The following is a 12,537-nucleotide window of genomic DNA, read 5'->3' on the forward strand; positions in this document are numbered from 1 at the left end:
CTGTGACTATGTCCCAGGAGTCAACCAACAACGATTTCGGTAGCGAGACTTCTGGTGACACTTCCAGCTCCTGTCTCAGTGCCAGCTCAGACGACACTGTCTCCACCGATCACGTCCAGTCCCTGCAGACAGAACGTAGTATGTCTGATCTGCTCAAGGTCCTTGACTCAAGGAGGAACCCCAAGCCTAGAATCTTCCAGCTAGAAACCGGCCAGAGTTTTGCCCGATTCCAGATGGATTTTGAGGCCTACTGCGCGAGTAAATATACCGCAGGATGCTCTGGCCAGTGGACCGTTGATCTCGGAAGATTTCTAAAGGGAGAAATTCAGGAGGCGTTCTCGGCCATGGGGGGTCCCAAGACCTCATACCCTGACATGAAAGAACGTCTCCTCGACTGATGCCGAGAAGCCCGAGAGAGGCGTGATGCGGGTAGGAAGGCCCGGTTTAGCAGTGCCACCTGTGGCGAGGGCGAACTGCTGGAAATTTACGCCATCCGGTTGGTCTCCCTGTACAGGTCGGCCTATCCTCGCCGTAGTTTGGACCGGAGGGAGCTTAGGCAGAAGCTCCTAAGAACTGTTCCAAGCAGAGCTGCAACTTAGCTGGAACAGTCTCTGGCCACAATTAATGTCTCCGCTGGCCGTCAGGCCACTTGGCAGGATGTTCAACACCTATTGAGTGTTCTCGACGAGGCATCCCGTCAGCGAAGCCAGAAGGCAGAGGATTTGGCCATCAGCCATGTGGGACAGTTATGGCACGGCTCATATGCCGACAGGATTGCCATGGCTGCCCCCAGCCGTTTGCCTAGACCTGACAGAGCATATTCACGCACTCCTCCTCGACCTGTCCCCAAACCTGCACCTGTGGAAGTGCGCCTGCCACCATCCCGCACCCCGGATAGGTCTCCTCAATTCCAGAGGAGGTACTGTGCCGAAAATCAGGGCACCTTATGTAAAAAGTGTCACAGACGCCTCAACCTATACCTACGCTGTGGTTTGTCCATCATGTGGCACAGTGTGGATGACAGGCGCTGCCTATAAGTAGATCACCTGTCCAGAAGACAGCTAATGCCCGCAGCCCTGGGAGGGAGACCATCTCTGTCTAGACTTCTTCAAGGTGAAGAGCAGTACCGGTGAAGGCTACTCCCACCCCGTCATCCTATTCTGGATTGACCAGTAGCCGGGAGAGCCGAAGTGGGAGTGAGTCCAGTGCTCCTTCTCGGACTGTGGAGGAGAAGACGACAAAGAAGAGCAAGAAGGCAAAGCCCAAGAAGTCAAGAACTGAGGAGTATCATAGGGCTTTAAACACCAGACCTTCGATGTAGAAGATGGGGCTACATCGAAGGAGGGTGTGAGTGCTAGGGTGCGTGCTCCTAATATTCCGGTGGCAGCCTCAGAAATCTCGATTTCCAAGGTTACCCCTCAACCTGAAAAGGTCATTGCACCTACAATGACTCTTCCAGGATTGGTCAGTGATAACCTGTCCTCAACACTGTCCAGAGCTTCTCCAACTGACTCTTCCAGAGAGGAAGCAGGAACTGAGGCTGTATTGAAAACCCTTCGTCTGGTTAACCTGGCACAGTTGGCTCCTGTACCACTCATGGTTGTCCCAGTGACCATGTGTGAGTTTCCATCAGGAGCATTGGATGCTCTCATTGACTCCAAAACTGAGGTTAACCTCCTGTCATTAAGAGTAGTACAGGATTACCAGCTGCAGATGGTGCCCAACACCATTGGTCTGAAGAGTTTAGGCCAAACAGGACCTAAGACCTTAGGTACTGTACTGTTGACCCCTATACAGCATGGAATGACATTCGCCCCGAGTGTGTTCCATGTAGTGCCTTCAGGGACTATGGCAGAGCCCATAGTGCTTGGTTACCAGTTCTTGAGAGCAAATGGGGTGATAGTTGATGGAGCCCGAAATCGACCGAGCGTTGGCAGTACTCACCAAGAGCCTCTTTGGGAGTATTACGTCCCAATACGTGGAGCCTGTTGCCAGCAAGTGCTTTACACACTTGAGGTCCATGCAACCGATTCAATAAGGATTGCCAGTATTGAGCCAGAACTTGTTCCAGTTACTGTAAACTTTCCTAAGGGACTTGACACCTCTTTTAAGTGCCCTGCTTTTCCGACCAACTGTTGGCCGGAAATGTGTTATGATGGCGACACCATAACCCATGGTCTGTCAAGGAAAGTTACAGCAATCCCTGGCATTCTTGAACTGAAAGATGGAAAAGCCTCAGTTTTAATCAAGGGTTCACCTGAAAAAAACTGCCAAGATCAAGAAGGGCGATCTCTTGGGGAAGGTGTTCACCATGGCAATGGTGGATGCTCCTCTATCCTGCCTGATAGCACAGGAGTGACCTGACTCCTGAACCGAGCGTATTGGAAGAGATAGACAATCTTTCTATCTCCGACGAACTGGACTCTTCTCAGAAGGACCAGTTTTGTCAAATGCTTTGACGTCATCTTCCAGTCATCAGTACTGGTGATGATGATGTGGGAGAGTGCTCAAGCACACCAATACGCGATCTACCTGTATGACTAGACGCCCATTTATTAGAGAGTTTGACGGTTTGCCAAACCTGTCGCTGACGCCATCGAAGAACAGTGCAAGGGGTTGCATGAACTGGGTATTATTGAACTCAGCATCTCTCTTTGGTCTTCACCCATTGTTCCAGTCCGAAAAAAGGACAATAGCATACGGTTGTGTGTGGACTACCATAGACTGAATAAGGTGCCTGTCTCCGATAAGTTCCCGATGCATAACATGGCCGATTCTGTATTTGGACTTCAAGGAGTCAAATACTTTACAACCCTTGACCTGGTTCGTGGATACTACCCGTTACCATTGGCAGAGGACAGTAAAGAATACACGGCTTTCTCTACCGTCTTTGGACACTGGCAGTTCAGACGCTTATCGTTTGGAATGAAAAATGCACCTGCAGTGTTCCAGAGAAAAATGCAGAGTTCCCGAAAGCCAAGGTGGTTGTCTACATTGATGACATCTTGATACATGGGTCTTCTTTCAAAGAACACCTGAAACTGGTACAACAAGTTTTGGCTACTCTCCAGAAGCACGGACTCAAGATAAAACTCGGGAAGTGTTCTTGGGTTCAAGCCAAGGTCCAGTATCTTGGTCATCTAGTTGGACGTTCCGGTATGCGTAAGCTACCCGAATACATCCAGAAAGTGGAGGACTTCCCTAAACCGACCACTGTGCATGAATTACGGGGATTCCAGGGACTGGTAAACTTCCAACGGAAGTTTATCCCCATGAGCTCACAGATAGCAAACCATTATCAGCGAAGACTGGAGGGCAAAAATCCAAGGGACTAGGAAACTGAAGTGGACCTGCAGAAATGAATGGTGCCTTTGTGCGCTTGAAGGAACTGATCAAGGAGGACATATATTGTCATACCCTGACTACTCCGCTGACGCCAAACCCTTGGAGTTGTTTGTTGACGCTTCAGGTGAGGGCGCTGGTGCTTGTCTGTGCCAGGATTCCTTGGAGCATCCAGGGGCAGCGTCCAGGTGATATCGTACGACTCCATGACTTTCCTTGACTGCGAGACCCGTTACTCTACCATTGAGCGGGAGTTGGCTGCTCTGCGATGGGGGGTGAAAACCTTCAGTGCCTTCCTATGATCAGTTCTTTGTGATTCATTCTGATCACCGTCCCTGATGTACCTTCATGACATGAAGATGGTGGACAGTCGTCTAGCATGGACATTGGAGGACCTGTCCGAATTTAACTTTATTGTTAATTACTGTCCAGGTGATCAGAATGCTGCAGCTGACTGGTTATCCCGCTGGCCCGCATTAACTGACTGTCTGTTTGCTACTGAACCCAGCACTCCCAAGTTGCCTACTGGACTGGCCTTGTATAAGGAGGTTCGTGGTGGTCCAGATTCTCTCATAGAATCCTTGGAGCTAGTCGTGAACTGCTGGACGGAGGGGTCAGGTGTCGCACCCGACTCTCAGCTAAAGGGAGCCAAGCTCTGGGATGGCTTAGTTCAGCAGTTTCTGAAAGACGCCAGTCACTAGGCTTCAAACTGGACAAGACTAGCAGGAACAGGATAAAGGCAATGCATTTTCCAGGTACAGTCCCAGTTCTGGAGTTACTCTTGGTAGCATCTAACCTATTGAACCTGGAAATCTGGGTCCATTGGGGTCCCACTTGTCCCGTAGTCTATCGTGATCCATCCGTGACAGAGCCTCATTGTATGCATCTTCAATGTCTATCTGGAGTGCATTTTAACCCTCTGACTGAGCTCCGCAATTACGTCCCTCCAACTGACGTGATTCTGGGCCATAAGGCGGAGGTAAAATCTCATGTGCCTGACGCTGAAGGCTTGGTCACTGATGATCAGGAAGCACCAGAGGATTGTCCTGTAATCCAGTACATGACAGAAAAGGCCAGTCCAGTTGTACACATGTGTCTCAACACTCAGCAGTAGGTATAGTAATGATACAGTAGACCTTGCTTAGTGCTCTTGTTGATACAGGAGCACAGGTTTGTCTTGTAAATGAGTCTGTACTGAGCCAACTTGGCACAGAGTATCAGGTACTGTCAGGAGAACAGCTAGAGGGGTTGACTGGTTCCTGCACCAGCATTCTAAGCTACGTCCAGTTAGAGGTAAAGTGTCCCTCCGGGTGGAGTCTACCGCTGTTTAACTATACGTTGGTAGCTGCCAATGACAATAACTTTTGTTTTGTTCTTCGTAGGAATATACTGGACGCAGCCTACCTGACACTGGATTCACCCCGAGAACAGTTGGTGTATGACCACACTACTATTCTTCAGTTGTCTCCCAAGGTACTCTTAGTCTCCTCCCTGCATACCGAGACCACTGTTATGAAGGTAACTGACCCTGAACCTGATTGGGGAGTGTTCTCTGAAAATGCTCTTCTGTCCTTTAGTCAGGTGTCCAAGATCCAAGGAGATCATCGACAGATTTAATCTGTCATTAGGATGATCTACACTGGGGTTCCTGCATCTCGAGTTCCACGCTCCTATCTACTCTATAGGAGGTGTTGGTTGGACCTGGAAGTACCCCAGGGTTTGCCAGTGAAGCAGAATCCAGACAGCTCAGTAGTCCCAGTAGTCACCTTCAATGTCCTGATTGACCTAGTTGCCAAGACACACCTCCAGAATGCTCACTGGAGGATTGGAAAAATGATTGCAATGTTCCGTCGACTCGTATGGCACAATTCTTTGATTAATGTAATCAGAAATATGTACCAGACGTGTTGGGAATGTCACACTTGTAAGGTTCTTAAGGGAGGTGGTTGCCCCGCCGACCTTAAAAATAGTGACCTCTTCTCCCTTTGAATTCAGGACACAAACGACTTCTACAGTCAAATAGAAAATGCATTCGCCCAAGACATTCACCACCGCCCTAACCTAGCTAAAAAATTTAAACAAACTACCCCAATTATACCAACAGTCTTTCCCAACTACAAACAATCATTACACTAACTACCCCTTGTTCGGTGGCGCGCGCCGCAGACACACACACACACACACTCTCTCTCTCTCTCTCTCTCTCTCTCTCTCTCTCTCTCTCTCTCTCTCTCTCTCTCTCTCTCTCTCTCTGTCCAAACCGGTGAACAATTCATTTTTTTGTCAAATTATTTTTTAATCTATTTATTGTGAGGCTGGAGTGTTAAAGGATACTATTTTTTCTTACAATAGAAGTCTCCTTATCAAAGTATTTGATAACCTATTTTTTTTTAATTTTTGTTATTACAAAATTGTAATTGTTGATATTTTTTTAATATACTTCCTCCCTGAGTGTGTTTACATTACAGCCTACGAATACATTAAGAATGTCATTTTCCTTTCGCCTAATGTTCTTGAAGTTTACTGAAGCTTGAAGAAATCTTACCTAAAAAAGATAGAGCTATTTACTATAGATTGCTGATTTTCCATAGAATTAAATCAACGGTTACACTACCTGTTTATTCAGCAAGCTCAAGGCAAGAAAAGATAATCGGGGAAATTTAAGGTTCTAGCTGGGTCTACCTAGTATAAAAAATCGAGGGGTGGTACCCAGTACTCTTAACTGTTTACCTTTTGCCCAGATTTCTGGGTATTCCACCGTTTTATCTTTTTGTGTAGTGAACGTTGGGGTGTCGTCGGTATTCGGACACTAGGCATTCTGCATGCTACATCTGGTCACAGTCCTCAAACCACTACAACATCACTCCTCTCCGAAGGGAGGAATGACGTCAGGTTGAGATGGAGGGCAAGACTCCGGTGGTATCATCTCGATGGGAGTGAGGCGTAAGGAGACTGATAGGGAGATCACCCTGTCCTCCCTAGAGACTACCTAATCCTTTTCTTTTTCCCCTTTGGTTTTACCGGTGCCACATGTACCTGCAAACAGCTCCCAGACTTATCTGCAACTTTCTCTTCACGTTCTTCTTCCAGGTGGAGAGAACTCGGAACCCCTCCTGGGGTCTGATGGAGGAGAGGAACCGGGAAGGAGAGAAGCCAATGGAGGAATTCTTGGGGTGTCGCCCACAGATTGTGAATGGGGACGGGCCACCGTCACTGCTTGCCGCACTACATTAAACAGTGCGCTCAACCAAGGGGGTCACTACCACTTGTGGAGATGACAGGAGGATCCCTTAGGTGACTAGGAGCCCTAGATCCAGGACCTGAAAAGACGGGTTAGCGCTTCCTTACCTGTTAAGTGGGTCACTGGTCTAACCGCTGGGGGTTTTGCCGGGAGCTGGTCCCTCGAAGCAGTGGCCTGCTTCTGTGCTTTCTTTGGTCGTCCACCCTGGGTCCACTCGTGATGGGAATCGTCACCACTCTGCTCACGCGGAGCGAGCTGATCTCCTGGTAGATGACGATTGCTTGGTGACAAGCACTTGCAAGCCTGCGAGGAGGCTGGAGCAGTCGGTCTTGAGGACCGATGCGATGGTAAATAATAAGGGAGCAAGGGGTGGCGAGGTAGAAAGTGCTGCCTTGGAGAACGCCTAACAGGCAAATGCCTAGAGGAGAATCGCGAACTCTTGGAGAGCGACACTGGCGCCTAACAAGAAAGCGTCTGGGAGGTGGAATCCCATGAGGGCTCGTTCGGGCGAGTGATGCTCACGTGTCTGACAATCATGCAGATCGTCATGCCTCAAGTAAAGGTCTCTCTGAAGCGAGATATGATCACTCGTCTCCTCATCCAAAAGACAAGAGATGAAATGGTGTAGGGTCACCATCTGCTGATGCATAGAAAATAGCTGATGAGTCCCACACGGCTGACTCATGGTGAGCAGTTGGCGAACCATATGCAGCTGTTGAAAGACAAGCAGCTGGCAAGTCCCGTGTAGCTGTCGCATGATGAGCAGCTAACGAGCCACTTGTAGCTGCCGCAAAGCAAACAACTGGCGATTCACACGCAGCTATCGTATGGCATACACCTGATGAGTCACGAGCAGCTGATGAGTGACGAGAACCAGAAGGCTCAGCATGATGGGAGCCCAAATGCTTAGGGTAACGAGAAGCCGAAGGAACATCATGATGAGAAACCGAAGACTCGGGGTTTCAGTCATTTGCAGGGTCGAAAAGGTGTCTCCTTACCTCATGGAGAGAGACCGCCCCGGGTGACGAGAAGTTAAAAACTCCTCCATCCGACAAACACCCCAAGGGGAATGTCTAGCAGGTTCCTCCGAAGAGGGGCCTGCTTGATTTCTCTGAGGGATCTCACTTGTTGACAAGAGAGATGGCCATCCAAAGGAGAAACCTGCCTTATTGCTCTCCCCCCAAGGAAGAGTCGGCTCAGCGTGGGGGGAGAGCGCCATCTTTGGTAACATCAAGTTCAAATGAGGGGGCGGCACCAAGGTCGTTTTGTGACGCACCCATCGGAGACGGATCCACCTCCAAGGAAGTCAGTTTAACTTCCCTCTCGGCACCAAGTTCAAGGAGTTCAAACAGAACTTACTTAAACAGGGAACCAGCCAAACCAAGCAACTGCCACATCTGGAAAATATCAGAAAAAGTGCAGGAGCTCCCCAGGGAAAGGGGCAGAACTGTTTCTTCTGGGGAAACGGTACTGTACCTCGATCCCCAAGATTGACCTGGAATTAAACGACCTGTGCTGCTTCTCGGCCGTTCCCCAGGGGAGATCGCGGGGGTTAAAGAAAAAGTTAGAGATTTTTCGACTTCGAGGAAGACTCCGAAGGAAAATAATCACGTTTGGACTCCTTTCGCCTATGCCCAAACCTCTCCCGACATTTAGAACAGGTGTTGTCCTGATCACGGCGATGACCTCACCAAGATGAACACAGATGGTGTGGGTCCGTCTCAAGAGCGGACATGAAGGTTCTGCAGTAGTGGCCCTCAGGCCCAGGACACATACGCAGGAGACCGATAAAAGAGTAAACACACACACAGAAAGAGAAAAAGAAAATTAAAGCAGAAGTGGTTATCATTTCCAAAAAATACAGGTCAAATGGCAAGTCAAATATCCGCACTCTAACCAAGCCAAAAGCAAAAGTGAGGGCTCAGCCCAGGTGCGTGAGTGAGTGGGGTAGCCGGCTACCCCTGACCCCTCCTGCTAACTAGCATTTGGGGTTCTTATCCTTCCCTAAAAGTCTTATGCCTCGCCTTTAAGCTATGCAGAAAGTAATATCCCCCATAAATAGCAAGGGTTTGTATAATGTGACGAAACAAATTAGAAATAAAATTAGATCAATCTAAAACTCTGGAATTTTTTCCGTTGTTTAACCTTATCACTTACCAATAGGATGGCTTGTGAGAGATTATAGAGGGACTTGATCATGGTCACATACAGGTGTTTAGGTAAGCTGGCGAATCACTCAGTTACCATCAATTAAAAAATCAACACTAACTCAAAATAGTCTTGTATTTGTAATGAGCACAACATTAATAATGCTGATATTATGTAAAATATCAAAACAGTCACCATAAAAAAATATATCAGAGTATAATGTATAATGATAACTTTGTAAAAGAGGCTATTTACCTTTGACGTTTCATTATGTCATCTTCATCATCATCTTCTGGGGGGACTTTTTCCAAAAGAATACGAAGTTCTTTTCGTAGACCGTGTTTACTTTTAACCTAGAAATAAAAAAACACCAATTATCAATACAGGAATACCGTATAATGAAAAATAAAGGTGTATAAGTAATTTGTATTTTTCTCAGCTTTTCAAACTTTAGTTCTTCAAAATAGAACCACAACTTCAGTAGAACTAGAATGACCATATTGTTAATTAGGCAGTACATGACAGGTAGCAAGTGTCAGCGAGTAACCCTGCTTACCCACTTTTGACCTTCGGCTCAGGACTCAGAAGTGTGGTTGAAGTGGGAAGATTAAATTTAACCCTTTTACCCCCAAAGGACGTACTGGTACGTTTCCCAAAAGCCATCCCTTTACCCCCATGGACGTACCGGTACGTCCTTGCAAAAAAATGCTATAAAATTTTTTTTTCATATTTTTGATAATGTTTTGAGAAAATTAAGGCATTTTCCAAGAGAATGAGACCAACCTGACCTCTCTATGACAAAAATTAAGGTTGTTAGAGCAATTTAAAAAATATATACAGTACTGCAAAATGTGCTGGGAAAAAAATAACCCCCTGGGGGTTAAGGATTGGAAATTTCCAAATAGCCTGGGGGTAAAAGGGTTAAAGGACTCAGGTTTGCATAGCAAGGAAAGATACAAATTACTTCTAAAAATTTTTATTTATTCCTATGTCTACAAACTCTTCGTCCTTTAAAACAGAGAGATTCAATTATTCAAGGTTAGGGATTCCCCCCATAGAGCTGGTTGGTAAATTTTCTTCTCTGAAAATGCCAGTTTCATTGGTACCATGCGTGAATGAAGGAGATGATTCCATCAACCTATCAACTCGTCATAGGTATGAGTATGTAGTGTGCATCTGAAAACAAGCTCCTGTTGTTGACTTTGCCAGCTGTTGTTAATAAATTTTAGACTTACCATCACAATTTATAATCTCTTTATTTGCTAACATTATTTAATGACAAAACCTATATTTGCGGGAGACATTTAGGTTAATAATTAAGTTTCAATTCACATTACTTAGTAATTATTTAAACACAATAAAGGGATTTTAACGAAGGAAAAATCTATTTCTGGGGAGAGACCTGTGACGCCCGGTGAAAGTCCTTTTTTTCTAATATAAATCTTCCAAATATACTAGAGAAAGATAAAAGCATGGAATGCAGAGGGATTATCTAAATGGAAGACAGCCTGTGAATAGTGGTTTACACACGCCCTTGTTAGATATACGACACCAACAAGGTGCTCGCGCGAGGGTTGTAACCTCTGCATTCCATGCTTTTATCTTTCTCAAGTATATTTGGAAGATTTATATTAGAAAAAAAGGACTTTCACCGGCCGTCACAGGTCGACCCAGAAATGCTATTCAGACAAATATACTTTCAACCAATCAGCTGTTAGGAAACTTTTCCTATCTAAGAGGGCACCCCTGTGCGTGAGTGCAAATCTGTCTCACTAAAAAAATGGAGCATAGTTAGAGAAGCAGGATGTTATAAGGCCAACGGGGAAAAATTTTATTTTGATAATAAAATAAATTTTTGAATATACTTACCCGGTGATTATAATAGCTGCAACTCTGTTGCTCGACAGAAAACTCTACGGAAAAAATTCGCCAGCGATCGCTACACAGGTAGGGGGTGTACTTCAACAGCGCCATCTGTCGTCCAGATACCCAGTACTCATTGTAAACAAAGAACTCAATTTTCTCCTCGGTCCACTGCGTCTCTATTGGGGAGGAAGGGAGGGTCCTTTAATTTATAATCACCGGGTAAGTATATTCAAAAATTTATTTTATTATAAAAATAACATTTTTCAATATTTAACTTAGCCGGTGATTATAATAGCTGATTCACACCCAGGGGGGTGGGTAGAGACCAGCAAAATATGTTTACATCATTATGAGCTAAGAATTTTTTATTTCATTTTAGAAGTTATCAAAATAACAAAAACAAAATAAATAGGTACCTGGTAAGGAAGTCGACTTGAACAATTACTCTGCCTTTTTAAGTACGTCTTCCTTACGGAGCCTCGCGATCCTCTTAGGATGCTGAGCGACCCCTAGGATCTGAAGTATGAAGGGTTGCAACCCATACAACAGGACCTCATCAAAATGATATTTTCATAATAAAATAAATTTTTGAATATACTTACCCGCTGGTTATATAAAAGAGCTGAAGTCCCTGACGCCAGGGCAGAAAATTCAAATCTCGCGCTATCGAAGATACGCCAGGTGTACCAACCGCACCCTAGCGGTAGAACAGGTGGAACTACACACCAACTCCAGTTCTTCCATGCCTCATAGCCATACCATAGGTAGTCTCTAGAGGGGAGGAGGGAGGGTGTTAAATTTATATAACCAGCGGGTAAGTATATTCAAAAATTTATTTTATTATGAAAATATCATTTTTAAATATAAAACTTACCCGCTGGTTATATAAAAGAGCTGATTGACACCCCTTGGTGGCGGGTCAGAGACAGCTACATACAGAAAATTCACTTAAGGGTTACATACAATAAACTTAAGCAGTTCTCACCTGATAAGGAAGCTGACAGCAATGATACTCTGCCTCATTTCGTCCGCTATCCTTAAGAGATCCAGTAATCCACTCGGGCTGAAAATCTCTAGGAGCTGTCAAACGGTACAAACACCTATAACATGACAGGACCTCAACCAATACCCTTGTTCCGGGTGCACTCAAGGAACAAATTGACCACCTAGCCAAATCAAAGATTGCGGAAGACTGACGCCCAATCTCCACAAACAACCATAACAAACGAGTTCCAAGAGATAGAAAAGGGGTATTACGAAAAAAGGGAACGTAGTGGTAGATCATTCACCTACTATCGCATTAGCAGCTATAAAAGGACCCAACGTAAAAAGGTCCTCATAGCGAGTCTGAACATTCTTCAAATAATGGGATGCAAAAACAGACTTACTTCTCCAAAATGTTGTATCCATCAGACTTTGCAGAGAACGGTTCTGTTTAAAGGCCACTGAAGTCGCTACCGCTCTGACTTCATGTGTCTTGACTTTGAGGAGCCTCTGATCCGACTCATCACACTGAGCATGAGCTTCTCGAATCAACAATCTAGCGAAAAAAGACAAGGCATTCTTGGACATGGGCATCGAGGGTTTCCGAACTGCACACCACAGAGCGTCTGAGTTACCTCTCAGATTCTTAGTTCTGTCCACATAACACCGTAGAGCTCTAACTGGACAGAGAACCCTTTCCAATTCATCGCCAGCCAAATCAGAAAGGTTAGAAATCTCGAAGGATTTGGGCCATGGTCGAGAAGGGTTTTCGTTCTTGGCCAGAAACCCCAGTTGCAAAGAACAAATGGCTTTCCCATTCCGAAAACCAATGTTCTTGCTTAAAGCGTGAACTTCACTAACTCTTTTCGCAGTGGCGAGGGTAACTAGAAAAAGGGTTTTTAAAGTTAAGTCCTTAAATGAAGCCGAGTGTAAAGGCTCAAATCTGTCACTCATGA

At 45.7% G+C, this 12,537-nt stretch overlaps 1 protein-coding gene across 1 annotated transcript in view; it reads right to left on the reverse strand.

Moving 5' to 3' along the window:
• Positions 1-12,537, reverse strand: part of LOC137630602 (uncharacterized) — a 168,742-nt gene that overhangs the window by 131,712 nt on the left and 24,493 nt on the right. Inside the window, exon 2 of the mRNA XM_068362192.1 lies at positions 8,987-9,084. Coding sequence (XP_068218293.1) covers positions 8,987-9,084 — 98 coding nt within the window. The remainder of the gene's footprint in view (positions 1-8,986; positions 9,085-12,537) is intronic.

Source organism: Palaemon carinicauda, chromosome 38, assembly GCF_036898095.1.
Source record: "Palaemon carinicauda isolate YSFRI2023 chromosome 38, ASM3689809v2, whole genome shotgun sequence".
Taxonomy (NCBI): Eukaryota; Metazoa; Arthropoda; class Malacostraca; order Decapoda; family Palaemonidae; genus Palaemon; species Palaemon carinicauda.